We start from the raw sequence: 15,048 nt of genomic DNA, 5'->3' as shown, positions 1-15,048 counted from the left end.
AGCAAAATTTGAAAAAACAAGCTAGATGCTGAATGGACCTACCTGATGATGAAAGTTAGATAGCAATGCGAGGAGAAAAAAATCAGTCAGAAAATATATCGTTTAGCGAAAATGCATAACGCAATAAATTCATCATTGATTGTTGATGGGGGACAGGGAAGGGTTGTAGGGAAAAATTAATAGAAAGTTCTGGTCGCAAAAATCAGTTTTATTGACAATTGAATCATGCTTGATGGTGAACTTGTTATCAATAATGTTTTTGTGTGAAGAACATAGAAATACAAGGAAAACATATAATGAAAATCTGCAAAGACGGCGATTTCCGGCATTTTCAGCCAGAATAGAATTTTTCTCAAAAATCGAACTCGGCCATGTTTTAGACATTGTTAATACGCATCTTTGTGCAAAAAATCAGAAAAAACTAATGATGAAATCTCGAGAAAATGCCAAAAAACCGGTTTTTCCGGCATATTTCCGGCATTTTCGGCCGGAAAAGTACGTTAATTGAAAATCAGGCTCTGTCATATTTTAGGTATTGCCATTTTGCATCAGTGTGCAAAATTTCATGAAAAAATATAAAGTACAGCTCGAGAAATTCAAGAAATACCGTTTTTCCGGCGAAAATAGGCTGTTCCGGCGATTTTTAGAAAGTTCCGGCTTCAAAAATCACTTTTAATGACAATTAAAAACCATGCTTGATGGTGGGCATTGCTACAAATATGTTTTTGTGTGAAAAAAAAAACCAACGAAATATAAGGAAAAAGTCCAATGAAAATCTGCAAAAACGGCGATTTCCGGGATATTTCCGGCATTTTCAGCCGGAATAGAATTTTTATCAAGAATCGGACTAATCCATGTTTTAGGCATTGCTAATACGCATCTTTGTGCAAAAAATCAGAAAAAACTAATGATGAAATCTCGAGAAAATGCCAAAAAACCGGTTTTTCCGGCATATTTCCGGCATTTTCGGCCGAAAATGAATTTTTTTCGAAAATCGGGCTCCGTCACATTTTGGGCATTACCATTTTGCATCTTTGTGCCAAAAATTAGGAAAAACTAATGAGCCAATCCCGAGAAAAGCTAGTAACGAACGGACGAACGGACGAACGGACGAACGAACGAACAGAGGTTAATTTATAGGACCTACAGCCCACCAGGGTAGGTCCAAAAATTCTACCGTGGTATAATAGCCATGGTATATTAGGAATTATTCAATGGCTGTTTTTGCCTACAGGTATATAATAATAGAAGTTAAAACATTAGTAGGAACATCTAGTAGACTCAAAAGACTCTGAATAGCGCAGATTTGAAGATACAGTTGACTCTCTCTAATTCGATCTTCAAGAGACCAATAAATTTCATTCGAATAAGAGAAAAATTCGAAATACGGAGAGTGTTTATACGACCTTCCAGCTGAGCGGACAAAATAATAAAGCGGGTAAAATAATAATAGAGGTTCGAATAAGAAAGAGTTGACTGTTTGTGAAAGACTCTACTCAGAAGGCATTTTAACAGCATCAGGAGATGAGAATGTCAATATTTCAATTAATCAAAAACTAGTACGAATGGCTTACAATTTTCAACAAAAGAAACGATTTCTTTTGACTCTTGTAAAACACTCTCGGCACGTCGTTCGCTTACTTTCAAAGCGTTCAAATAATTTGTGATCGCATCATTGAAAAGTCCATCGCTACTATCGACAGTGTTGTTGTTCTCAGATGTATCATCGACCTGGAAATAGTTTGAAATGGAGAAATGTTTTCTAGAACTTTTGATTTAAATAGACCCAAATACAGCACTTACTGGTGTTGTTTCTTATATACACGTTTTTTATAAGTTTTTGAAGCTTCCGGATCCGGATGCTTTTAAGTTTTTGAGTTTTAGGCCTAAAAATGTTCTTAACTTGTTCTTATTTTCACCATTTTTAGACCTTTTTGATGTTCCAGAGTCCAAAAAGCCTTCAAATTTTCTTAACTTGTTCTTAATTTTTTGACCATCGAAGCATATGCTCTTATATAGTTTGTTTTTATAAAAATAAACGTGTATACATGCAAGCATCCAGTGAGGAAATAAAAAACAGGACGAAATCGGAAAATTTCCAACATTGTTTTTAAGACCGGGTAATAATTGGGCTTTTCCAGAAATAGTCCATGTCCCCCTGTTGAGGATATAGGATATCCAGGGGTGTTAACGATTTTTGTTCAAAAGTTGATATCCAGGGGGTTTAAATATTTACAAGGGAGCGGGTATCCAGGGGGTAAAGTGTCTTTTCAAGTAAAAAATACGATATCCAGGGGTAAGCATCTTTATAAGAGAGGATATCCAGGGGGTTGAGCAAATTTTCAAGAGTGAATATCCGGGGGGTCTTTACTAATAAAGTAGGATATCCAGGGGGTTCGATACTTTGAAAAATTAATATCCTCAACAGTGGGGGTAAAATTTTTTCTGGAAAAGCCCATTGGAAGGGATCAACATTTTTACCTTTCCAAAATCATCACAACCATCACAACCATCAACAACTTCATAATCGTCACCGAGAAGTTTTAGTTCCGCTTCAATCAAGCGTTCAATTTCTTCATCTTCGAATGTATTTTCCATTGCAACGTTGTTGTTATTGTTGTTGGTGGTGACAATAAGCATTCTTTGTAAGAATGTTATAAGAATATTATTCTTCAGGAGGATTCTGAGCATTCCTGAAATGAGATTGAGAAATTTGGGTTTTATAGAAACCGATTCTTTGAGCACTCTATAGACTCTGTTGAGGAGCAAGCTCTGCTTCTCCGTTCACCACAAGCGATTATGCAAAGCTTAGCACTTGTTTTTGAGTGTTTTTGAGCACTCTGGTGACAATAGCAGTCTATGTTCGCTTACCCGAGCCGCACTGATGAATCCTGGGAAGGACGAAACACATGTCTGCGGATAGATGTAGAAAATGATTTATAAGGAAATGTTATAGCTCTATTTTATCTGGACGTAATATTCAACGATTTCAAACTGTAAATTTCAAAAAATCTCTCATCTATAGATGGTGAAATAAAAAATATCACGGCAATCAAAGTGATTTCGATTTAAGAACACTCCGAAATTACTCAAAGTCTTATTACCCGATTCGCGTTGATCCTGATGAATATCATGAAAAGAATACTCAACTTTGATCCCTTGATAAAAATTACATAGAATTTTTACTTAACCCTTTAAGTACCTATGACGAGTATACTAGACATGGGCTATTTAAAAAGGCGAAGCCCTCCTGTAATGCCCAGTTTGAGTTAGAAATCGTCATTTTTGGTCAAACTCGTAGGAATTGGATTGGGTTTCATGTTCAAGCAAAAACAAATCAACAGTGAGTCTTTCCAGCGAGATTTTAAGCCGAAAAGTCAAAAAAAATGTAAAAATTTGACAAAAATCGACTTTTTAAAGATTTTGACCGTTTTTCGACCATTGGTCAACGAGTGATTCAAGAACCTTCAAAATCGGCCCTGCTTTACTTGATTCTGTCCTCTAGCAAATTAATTTGAAGTTTTACCACTGGGCACCTTTCTTTGTAAGGAGTCAAGCAGTTTTATAAAAGGTATAGGAATTGGGATTTGGTTTAAGGTTATATGATTTATGATTTTATTTCGAAAGGTTAAAAAGGTAGAAAAGACATGTTAATCCCTATAAAGTGCACATTTGTAATGGAAATTACGCAATTGACATATATGATCTCTTTTTATACAATAATATTTTGGTGTATTTCATTTCTAAGTCACCCGTTAGCATCACACACTCGACTCGACTCGACTTGAATATTGTAGCCCAATGTAAACTTTAGAAAAAAAACTCAAAACACAAAGCTGCCCGAAATGAAAATTTAAAAATTGAAGAAACCCCCATCACGTATTGCTCCAAGGTAAATTTCAATCGATTATTTTTTGTCCCGAACTAAAATATTCGAAAAGACATAATTAAATCTTAGATTGCAGCCCTCAACTTAAGTTATGAGAAACGGCTTGACAATTTTACTTTTACAGTATATTCTAAAAAGGTACAAATGATAGAACATCTTTGTGCACCCAATAATAAAATGTATTAGTTGTCTTAAACTACCGAAAACAAAAAATACATGAATTTAAGGTTGATATATTTAACAAGATTAAATAAAGATCATCATCAAATCTTTGACATGATATGTCACTGGAAGGCGAATCAAAATTTACTTGGAAGAAAAATCAAAATTTTTTATTATCAATAAAACATTGTGATCAGGCACTTAATCATGTATGATTCATTATATGCTTTTCTTTGGATTGTTGACACTGTAAAAAAAATTTTTTGTACCAATCTTAGGGGGAACTAACTACTTAGATAAAAAACACGTCCCTGGACAGGGTAAAAATACCGGGTAAAAAAACTCTTCCAGCCAAAAGGCAAAAATTCAACATTACATGAGTACTCGTACAAGGCCAATATTGCTTAACATTGGTAAAAAATTAGAACATTTTGAAAATTTTTGTTCCATGCACTCCGGTTCACTAACTTGCTGAGCATGAAATATTCGATCCCAGGCAGGCATTCATCAAATATCGTCAATTTTAAATTGTCGGTTTATGTAATATAATGAAAATGTCACTTTAGAGTAAGTTCTTTCACGTGGTTTTGACGCATGTCTTACAATCTTACCGATATGTAGACCAAGCAAGAAGGTTCACGAATGTCAACCCAGCTGGCACACGTTGTTTCAACGTTCATCTAACGTTATATGGATGTTATGAACATTAGATGAACTTTGAAACAACGTTGTGTGCCAGATGGGAAAGTTCACGAGAAAATAAATAGGGTAATGAACTACTTAAAATTGGAAAAAAGTTTTTTTATAAAGCGGAACTGTAAAATTTTTAATGAATGAATATCGTATTCAAATCAAAACAATAAACAGTCACAACAAACTCATTAGCGTAGTAAATTGACTCTAAATATAATTAATTTTGAAGTATGTGTGTACTAATTGGGTCAAAAATAACACTAATTGACGTTCACGGCCTTCCTGTCTGCAGGAAAACAAACGCTGGAAAAATATTGTTTGAAAAAGTCGCCTACACAATTGTTATTCAGAGAGGGAATTCTATTAAAAAATAGAACTAATAAGTTGAGACTATCCAAGCTAAAAAAGGTGTTTTAAATCGCGATAAAAAAGCCGTTTTCGTCTAACAGGCTAGTGGGGGGGGGGGTGTGTTAGAAAAAATCTCAAAACTTAATAAGCGGGAGGGGGGTTAGAATAAAAATGTCCGGGGTTGAAAAATGTTTGAAAAGGAGGCTAATACAGCTGAATTAGGACAAAAGAAAAAATTTCCCCCAAAAAGAATTAATTAGCGGGGGGACGGCTATTAGGAACCCGAGAGTAGGACCCATCCCGAATGCATTCGGAGGGCTCGTATCTATCTTAGGCTATAATTTTCGGACGTAATTTAACTATTCTCTCTAGAGTGAACGCGACCTAAAAAAGGTAAAATTGTTCCACAGTGACTCACTCATAGATTGAATACGTACAATCCTTGAAGTAAAAAAAATAAATCTTTATTGAATAACAACGTTTGACATTTTTAAGTACGTAAAGCTTTAGATTATACTAATGACACGGATAAACTCTTAAAATTCTAATTGGTGAGATTATATTTAAGGAGATTGTAATTGATTTCAATTCCATATGGCGAGATTTAGAAATACTAAGGAAACAGAAAAAACAGACAGTGGCCACAATAAGACACACATGTACCTCGATCAAGGGACGGTTTTTAATACATTTGCGGGTTGCAACTATAGAGACATATTATCAGATATTAAAACTTTTTTTCGCGAAAAAGGGCTTAAGTTTAGCAGGGAGTAAACTTTGAAGCTATATCAAAATCCATTGATCAATCCCCGCAAAATTATATTTAGTGTTTGATGCAATAGAATCAGAGAGCCCAATATTGATTTCAAGAAAAGTTAAAAACGTCCCTCGATGTATGCGCTCGTCGATTGAGGAACGACACTTTGCCAAGTATATAAAAATTCATATCGACCGAGAGTACTGCTCTATATCCCTATTAGCTCTTAGTCAAGGCGGGCCAACATTACCCCCTTTTTCAACACAACATTTTTGGACATGGTGTCTGAGTGAGTCCAAAGGTTTTCCAAATATGGCGGGGGTTAGGTATGTTATATGAGAGGATTTAAACAAAAACGAGGAACATTTTATTTAGAATAAAGGAGGGGTAGGTAAAAATGGGGAGTAATAATCTCTCTGTGCCTCAATGCCATTATAAGTGATTATATTTAAATCTACTTGAAAATAGTATCTCATTGTATAAATTGGTTCTGTCGTTAAATCTTTTTCGTTTTCTTTTAAATTTATCTAAAATATTAACAAATAAAAAATAAATTATGAACTGTTGTATTGTTTTAGTAATAATATATAAATTGTCAAATCGATAATAAGAATTTCTTCATTTATATTTATACGTCGATAGCAAAATAACCTACTACCATAAGAAGTAAATCACTCTCACTATCGAAAAATTGCGTTGCTTTCAACTTTTCTGAAACCTAGTTCTATACTTTCAATATTATTTGAGGAAGGAGTTTTTGTTTCGTTTTTTTGGGCGCGTGGAAAAGATAAACGACATCAAATCTGTCTTAGATTAAGGTTAATCCTTTGAATAAGAGAACAGAATACCTTAGTATGAGGAGGGCAGGGACAGGAGGGGTTAGGAAGAGCTGGGAAGAGCGTAAGTTCCAAATCTTAAATATTATTTCACCGGAACCACCAAGATCTTCTTTTAGCTCTGTTATCAGTAGCTGTTGAGTTCGAATTTGCCGTGGCCGAAACCGTTTTGGAAGGAGAGTTCGTAGGAGTGACGTCGTTATTATTGGGGCAGGGCGCTGATTTGGCAATATCATCAGCGTTCATGAGTAGAGCTTGATGGTGCGAATGTAGTTCATCTCTCAACGATAATTCTTGCACCAATTCCAAATTAATCTCTGCTACTCTTATCTCAAGTTCTTCTTTCAAAATTGTTAATTCTTCGAAACTTTTCTTGAACAGATTAGCTTTGTATTCGTTTTGTTGGTACGATTGTGATTCGCGTTCTTTTCGTTCACGCTCTTCACTTTCCTCGTGGAGTTGTAACGTTGTCAACATCATGTGTGAAATCTCGGAAGGTTCCAACGAACCACGTCGTTTCTCACTGACATCATCGGTAACATATTCAATGTCATGTTCATACATATCTGAAGTCACGAATCCAGAATCTCTAGAATCTATATTGCGTCCATCAGCATCAGGTCCGGTCAGATCAGTACTGGATATTGATTGTCCTTTTCGAAACAAGAAATCTTGGTTATCTTCATAATATACTTCGACATCTGGTATACTTTCTTTATCACTTTCAGAATCAACAAACGTCATCTGCATTTGCAGTTTTTTCTCCGGAGAACACATCTCCAAAGCTGTCAAGGTTGATTCTGAACTCGGCATCTCTTGGCGTTCCTTGGTGGGCGTTAATAGAGTATCAATTGTATTCCAATCAGTCGATGATACAGGTAAAGAACCTTCTAAATCAACATAATCCTCAAATTCGTTATCCGATATAAATTCACCAGAACAACTGTGAGAATAACTACCAGAGGAAATAAGATTCTCGCGTGTCACCGTGTCGGCCGCCACTTTGGAAGCTGATTTTTTCGACTTTTTTTTCTTGTCAACCACACAGTAGCAACTTTCGTATCTTCCGTCCAGACAAGCGTTACATATACCGTTCTTGGAAAGTGTCCAGATATCAAGGGACGTTGTTGATTCACCAATCGTTGCCAAAGCCATTCATACCATAAAAAAAAGACAATATCCAAATACAAAAAAATTACAACCAAAGTCTTCGTTGAATTTCTTTGAACCGTGGTTTTTGTTTTTAATGCTGTTGAAAGAAAAGATTTAAATCATATAAGATTTTGTGACTAGGAAGAGTCTTTTCGATACAATAACATACATATATCCGGAACACTAGAACAAACTAAATACTTAGAGCATTATTATTACTCAAAGGTTCCAAACTCTTGATCGAAAAAGCAGCGATTATGGAAATTCTATCATCGATACCTTGAAAGGATGCATAAATTACTTTCAATTAAGAACTAGTGAAATTACTGAGGTTAAGCATACCAGGATAATCACGACGACGGACGAAAAAGGTAAATATGCTAGTGAAAATACGAAATTTGATTGAAACTCACTAGCCTGTTAGATTTTCTTTCGTCGTCGTGATTTTACCGATTTACTAACTTCACTATTACGCAAAAGAATTTTTAATTCAAGAGGCTCTTTCCTCTGTGGCAACACATACACTTTCATAGCAGATCATTGTACAAAGCCATCCAAAATCCAAATGAATCAACACAATCAACCACTAACAATCCTACTATTTTCACTATTTTCTTTAATAGCCCTCGACTAAAACAAAGCAATTATCACACACAAGGTGTCATTATCTTTAAAGTACTTGAATGATCCCACCTCATTAAAAAATAGTAATTGCTAATCTAATGACCTCAGCATGTCGTAAATTGAGCGTCGCAAGAAGAGGAATGCTTTCCATTATGTCAAACCTTTTCTGAAATAACTTCTACAGTATACCTTTTCTTATATAAAAACGTCGAATTTTGAAGCCTATGGTGTTCTTAGCTTTTTATATTTTAAGCCTTAAACTGTTCTTAAACTTTTTTAGCATTTCGAGAAAAAATTTAGTTTATTTTTTTTAAGAAACTGAATGTTCTCATTCCTCGAAGCTTTGAAATGTTCTTAAATTTTCAGCCTCAAAGCTTTGTTCTTAAAGAAAAACGTGTGCCACGTTGCGAAAGAATTTTCTACTTGCCCAATTGGCACTCGATATTTCAACGATCATACGTTACTGAACGTTAGCTGGACATTATTTTGAGGTCGTTTTCCGGCTAGGTTTTTACAAAACAAAAAAACTTTTTCACCACGTGGCGCGTATAATTCACTTTTGATAGTTAGCTAATAGAAAAAATATCATGAGTGGAATATGGTTTTCAAAAACAACAATGCGTAGCCCGCCAAACACATCACAACAATCATCAAGTACCCAACCGAACCAAATCAGACCAAAGCGAATATCCTTAAAACCATCCATTAATATTCTTAAAGCAGACTGTTAAGATGTTAAGGATAGAATCTAGAATATTTTCATTCATAAGAAGCTTCAATGCAAAGTATTATATACAACGATTAGGAAACCATGCCGTTCGTAAGGATACACAATGACTTCCCTATGGATAAGTAGTCTATACATTCGACAAAATCCATCAGTATAAGCCACGAGCTGGAAACAAAAGATTCTCTGCAACAAAAATGAGGAAATTCCACACGAGTTATAGTGACACGGAAAGTTATTTCTGGAGTTGGACATAGAGAAAATACTATTTTTTTTTAATAATAGCTGACTATGGAAATCTGAAGATTTGTGTTAAATGTTTCATTTACAATACTTTAAACAAACGCTTTTTACAATCCTTTGGAACACAGATCCTGGATATTCTAGTAGACTTATTACGGGTGGAGTCTCTTTAACTCGAACCTCTAAAACTCAAATTTCTCCACCTCAAACCCCTATAACTCGAAAGTCTCCTTAATTCGACCAAACTTTATGGTCAGACAGCTAGCAATGTCTTATAAACCCTTACTTCATAACTTGAAACTTCCTTAACTCGTGTTCGAGTTATGGAGACTCCACACTGTATCATAGCGAATATTTTTAAAGAATATCATCGTAAAAGTAATTTTCCAGGATTATTTTAAAATACTTTGCGATGCACACCTAACATGCAGTATTCCTATAGTAAATAATCTAAGAAAAATGGTCAGCTACAACCAGTCTCATGTCTCTTACCATACAATTCCAGCATGAAGACTAACTGAAGATGGATAAAGAAAAAAATTTGAAAGAAAACATCTAGACAAAAAGAAGAAAAAGCAATATCATTTTCCAATTAAATAATCTCAAACAAAATAAACAATGTCAACATTCAAACAATATACAAAAGACGTCCCATTCCCCAATCTAACTGTATCAGATGATATTTTTCATTATCCGCTTAGGGTCGTAAAGAAAAAGAACTCCCACGCCCCTCAGTAAAAAAGTTCCACACAATTTTCTATGGTAGAAAATTCTCTTATCTTCCTTTTCTTTCCATGAAACATCATCATTATCTAATCAACTGATAGCAACATACAGATAAGGGGGACCAGCAAAAACAAGTCTACCAGCGGTGTTATATTATGTTCTTCATTTATTACTCAAGTTCATAAAAAAGTCCTAGCAGGGGCCCTTTTACTAAATGGAAGAAATGGTTAAATTTAATTTAGTGAAAAGTCTAAGTGGGTGGTAGAACATGAAAATAAATGAAGAGGAAGATTCTTCAGAATACTATCCGAACAACGTATCCCAACTGGCACACAACGTTTTTTCAACGTTTATCTAACGTTCACAACGTCCATTATAGCATTAGACAAAGGTTGAAACAACGTTGTGTGCCAGCTGGGATGTTAAAATTCTGTTGAGCCATGAAAATATTCCTTTAAACTCTCAAAACAATGGTCATAAGAATGTTCAAACCGATCTTAAGTGCTTGTGACTTTTCCAAAAACGCTTTTGACATCTCTCGCCGTTTTAAGATACATCAAAAATAAAAAAACCACTGCATAAGAATTAAGAATGCTCATCCAGAGAAAAGTCAGCCCAAGAAATGCAGCGATTGAAACTGTGTAATCAAAAATTTTGAGAAAAAGAATCATGAGATCAAATCAACCAACCATACAGTACAATATATACCAGTATATACTGCTTACTTACATAAACACTGAAACCACAAACACGTCTAATGCAGCAATACGTAATTGATGTCCCCTACACACGCACAAAAATTCAGATTTGTAATCAATCATTGTGACTGTCTACCGATTGGCAACACGCTGTTTTAGATTTGTTTCCTTATTTCAACAGTAACGTATTGTACGTATCCTGTATTGGCATCGAATCAAAAGAAATGGAATGACAAAAGAACTGTGACTATACTTGTAGAAATACCAGATATGGATTATAAAAATGACAAATGCTGCTTGAACCACGACGGCGACAACGACAACAACTACTTAACACTGTCGTAATCTAAGCCGATTTATCCAAGACTACTATGGTTCTTGGAGAAGATCAACTATTTCAGCCAAATAAATATAGACTACAAAAGAGACAAACATACAAAAAGGACTACTGGAATCACGATGAAAATAGAGACAATGACTTTAAATATTGGAGGCGTAAACGGTCAAGAAGGACGGATAGGTTCACTAACGATGCTACTTTAACCTTGCAGAAGGTCATCTATTACAGCCAAACAAATTAATGAAATAACTTTCATAAAATGTGTATCCAAAGAAATTCCTAGAGATTCTTTCAATAATGAGATTTCTATTTTCATAAACTTTGAGCTTATCAAACATCAAAGAAACCAGCAAATTACCGATAAAAAGAACTAGTTCACATACACCTCAGGAGAATCTCACCAGGACTTTAATAAGTTATAATTTGAAAACTAGACTGACTTTTTGTAACATTGATATTGAGTTATGATAAATCCTAATTAAAGCCAAAGGGTAACCAGACAACAAAAAAGACAGAATAGAAGAGAGAGGTTCTAATTTCATAAGGATACATCAAAATCCGGTGATTAAAAAAATTGTTGTTAGTTTCTGATAAAACTCGATGAGAAAGGAAATGTTGTTTTTCAAGCCATTCATACAACACTAAAATATTTCAAATACTCAAAGAACTCAAAATGCTCGTTCGTTAAAAATAACATTGAAATTTGAAGAATGAAATGATTACACACCGAATCTAAAACTTTTCTCGGTCACTGGTGATCCTGGTTGAAAACATTAAAGAGGTTGTGTGTAAATAAAGTATAAACCAAAGAACAAACTAAAGAATTCTATATTTAGCATCCTCCGAAAACAGCCACTAGAGCTTATCACCAACTGTCGATCTTTATGACAACTCTGAAATAGCAAGTCGCCAAAAAACTGTAGAACTGTTTTTCAAAACAAATTTCGTGGTCATAGATCCTTACTTGAAAAAAAAGAAAAGAAAACGTTGTACAAATACAACAAAATTATCGTCGATCTAAACACTTCCTGATGTTTCAAAAAAGCAGGAACAGATCCTCTCACCGGAATGTAAACAAACTCTACGAACATCATCATCTGAGTCCGGATAATCTAAGATATAGTATGTCTTCCTAACAGATTTTATCCTTGTTGTCAAAGTAAAACAAATCTTAACAATGATGACTTGAGATGAAATCCTCTTAGACTTAACATTTTTTTAGACTGTTAAAGAGAAAAAAAAATGACTGCTGTAGAGTGAGGAGTTCAGTAAAGTTTTCCAATGTGGATAAAATTTTGAGCATATCTACAGGAGACTAATTTCCTGTGGTTAAAATGACATCCCATTGTGTCTGACACGCCAGTAAGATAAGAGAGAGTAAGAGTAAGAGTAACTTCGGTCGAATACCCCACAGTAAAATATTCAGCTCCTCTTGTGCTCATTTCCTCCCCAACTGTCAAAAAATACACACAATTTTCCACTGAGACCTAGATTTGAAAATTGGTGAATCTCAATCCTCTACAAAACCACAAACAAAGCTGGCAAAATAACATTATACCGAAACTCGTAATCTGTACTAAGCATCGAATCGATCACGTAACAGTTTCCATTCATCATTTAACTTGTTTTAAACATTGATTTCTTCTTTGTTTTAAAAATTCTGTTGATACACTGAATAATGTTTAAACCTTTTCGACGTCACTTGCTTAAGACGTGATGTTAAACAAATCACCTGCTAATTTGTAGACGTCATCTAATAAGCAATCACCTTCTAATACCGTCTGATGAGTTGATGAAATTAGTGATAATTTCTCTACTAATTAGCAAACTTAAAAATGATTTAACTAAACACTGCCATCTAAAAGTTTTCCCTGTCATCAGGTAAATCCTTTCTTGGCATGAAACACATAGAAAAATATAAAAAGAAAAAGCGAGTGCAACTTTGTCATCATAACCAACAATGACTGCATCGTTCGTCATAGAGAAGCGCAAAACGTGTCTTTTCAAACAATTTTGACAATAAGGAGTTCTTTAAAGGCCGGTCTCCACTTGCGCGCGCTTCGATCACACTTTTTTGAGCAAAGCTTCCACGCAATTGGTCAAAAGAAAAATGAAGCAACTCCATTGGCGCGATCTGACGTAACAGTTGAAAAAAGTTGAAATGTGTTCAACTTTTTTTTTCGAGCGCGCGCTACATTTTTACGACGTAATACTTTCTCCAAGCAAAAAGGATTGAAGCCAAAAGTGGAGACCGGCCTTAAAACAACCATGGAGAACGAAATATGGAGGAAGATCAGGGACTGGATCGCATCCCCAAGTAAAGACTAAAAGTATAATAAATAAAGAGCCATATTGTTAATGCCAAGTTAAGCTGTGAAACAACATTTAAGTATGTCAATGCTAAACCCCAAGCAAACAAAAATATACGTTTATAGTTCAAGAAAGCTAAATATACGTGACTCACAGGCCATTGCATCATAAAAAGCTTCTAAAAAAGTAGGTAGAAAGCCAAGACCAACTAGACTACGTCGCTATCTCCTTCGTTTAGAGCTTGTATAGGAAATTCTGCAAGCCTGAAGCTCTGTCTATGGTGCATCACCCCCTACCCCATAAAACAGCACTAGAAAAATACACAAGAGTGACCATGAAAATTGATATCCACCATTAATAACTTAGAACGCAACGACGTCTACCAAACTCTATCCGTCAACATTGTATATAGAAGCAAAACAGTAAAAGTATAATGTTCAGTAAAAAATATAAAAATTATTTGAATAAAACACCAAACCTCGCTATCCCAAGAACTCCAAGAATGCTACAAAATAAGGAATGGGATAAAACGATAAAAAAAAACCACGTAATGTACTTTAGGTTAAGTTGACAAGAAACTTTATATAAAGATTATAATGTAATAACAAGCATTTTATAGTGTTACTTCATGTCTCATTTTTTGGTTGGGCTGAGAGGGATCACTTTGATGAAATAACAAACTCTCATACTATAGTTGTTACACCTAACATCTCTTCTCTCACTTTATAAGTGCCTGGGATTATGTTTCTAGGGTTAAGCTATGTCATTGATTCATAAAAAAAAGTGATATTTCGCTAAAAAATAGTTTTCAAAATCGTTTCTTCAATACGGTCATAAGAACTGTTTTACCAACCTGTTTCATGTAATCTAGCAAGGAAGTTGGTTCCACCACACCCTACCACTTTTAGTTGTGCAGCGAGGCCTACATCTAAAAAGAGAATGCATTGTACCAGGCACCGTCACATGATTAAAAAATGTCGTATTTGTTGATAACCAACATTTTCTTACAAGACCCAACGATACATATCGTGTTCTCTAAATCATAATACATACAACATGGTCTAGTTCAGTTATAACGACATGCGAATTACTGTACACGTACAGTTCAACATCAATAAAACATGCAAAAACACCATCAAGATGAATTCAAAAATCACCTTTCGTGCTCTAATGACATCTTGGCCAGGTGAAATTAAAGCTTTTACTTGCGACAAATCTTTATGAGCCTCCCATTTCACTACAAGACGTCGGTTATGAGAACAATGTCCTACACAAATGAAGCAAAGAAAAATACAAGGTTGAAAGAACCGTTAATTTTGGAAAAGGCATGGAACATTTTGTGGATAGTTTGATAATTGACCAGATGAAATAAAAGCTTTTACTCGCAACAAAATCTCTCTCTGAGCCTCCCATTTCACTACAAGACATCGGCTATGAGAAAGATTTCCTACTAAAACCGAGCAAAGAAAAAAAGAAGTTTAAAGAACTGAGAGATAGTATGGAACATTGAGACAATAAAAACTTCTCTGTAGCACGGGTCCGT

At 34.8% G+C, this 15,048-nt stretch overlaps 1 protein-coding gene across 1 annotated transcript in view; it reads right to left on the bottom strand.

Moving 5' to 3' along the window:
* The window catches only part of LOC136807228 (leucine-rich repeat and IQ domain-containing protein 1-like), a 69,875-nt gene that overhangs the window by 36,545 nt on the left and 18,282 nt on the right, over positions 1–15,048 (bottom strand). Inside the window, exons 3-4 of the mRNA XM_067063823.1 lie at positions 2,482–2,693; positions 1,575–1,731 (exon numbers count right to left, since the gene is read on the bottom strand). Of these exons, the coding sequence (XP_066919924.1) occupies positions 1,575–1,731; positions 2,482–2,691 (367 nt within the window). The 5' untranslated portion in view covers positions 2,692–2,693. The remainder of the gene's footprint in view (positions 1–1,574; positions 1,732–2,481; positions 2,694–15,048) is intronic.

The sequence above is a fragment of the Clytia hemisphaerica genome, unplaced genomic scaffold, assembly GCF_902728285.1.
Source record: "Clytia hemisphaerica strain Z4C2 unplaced genomic scaffold, Clytia hemisphaerica genome assembly, whole genome shotgun sequence".
Classification (NCBI taxonomy): Eukaryota; Metazoa; Cnidaria; class Hydrozoa; order Leptothecata; family Clytiidae; genus Clytia; species Clytia hemisphaerica.
Note: the sequence above shows the minus strand (reverse complement) of the source record. Positions and strands in the feature narration are given on the sequence as shown.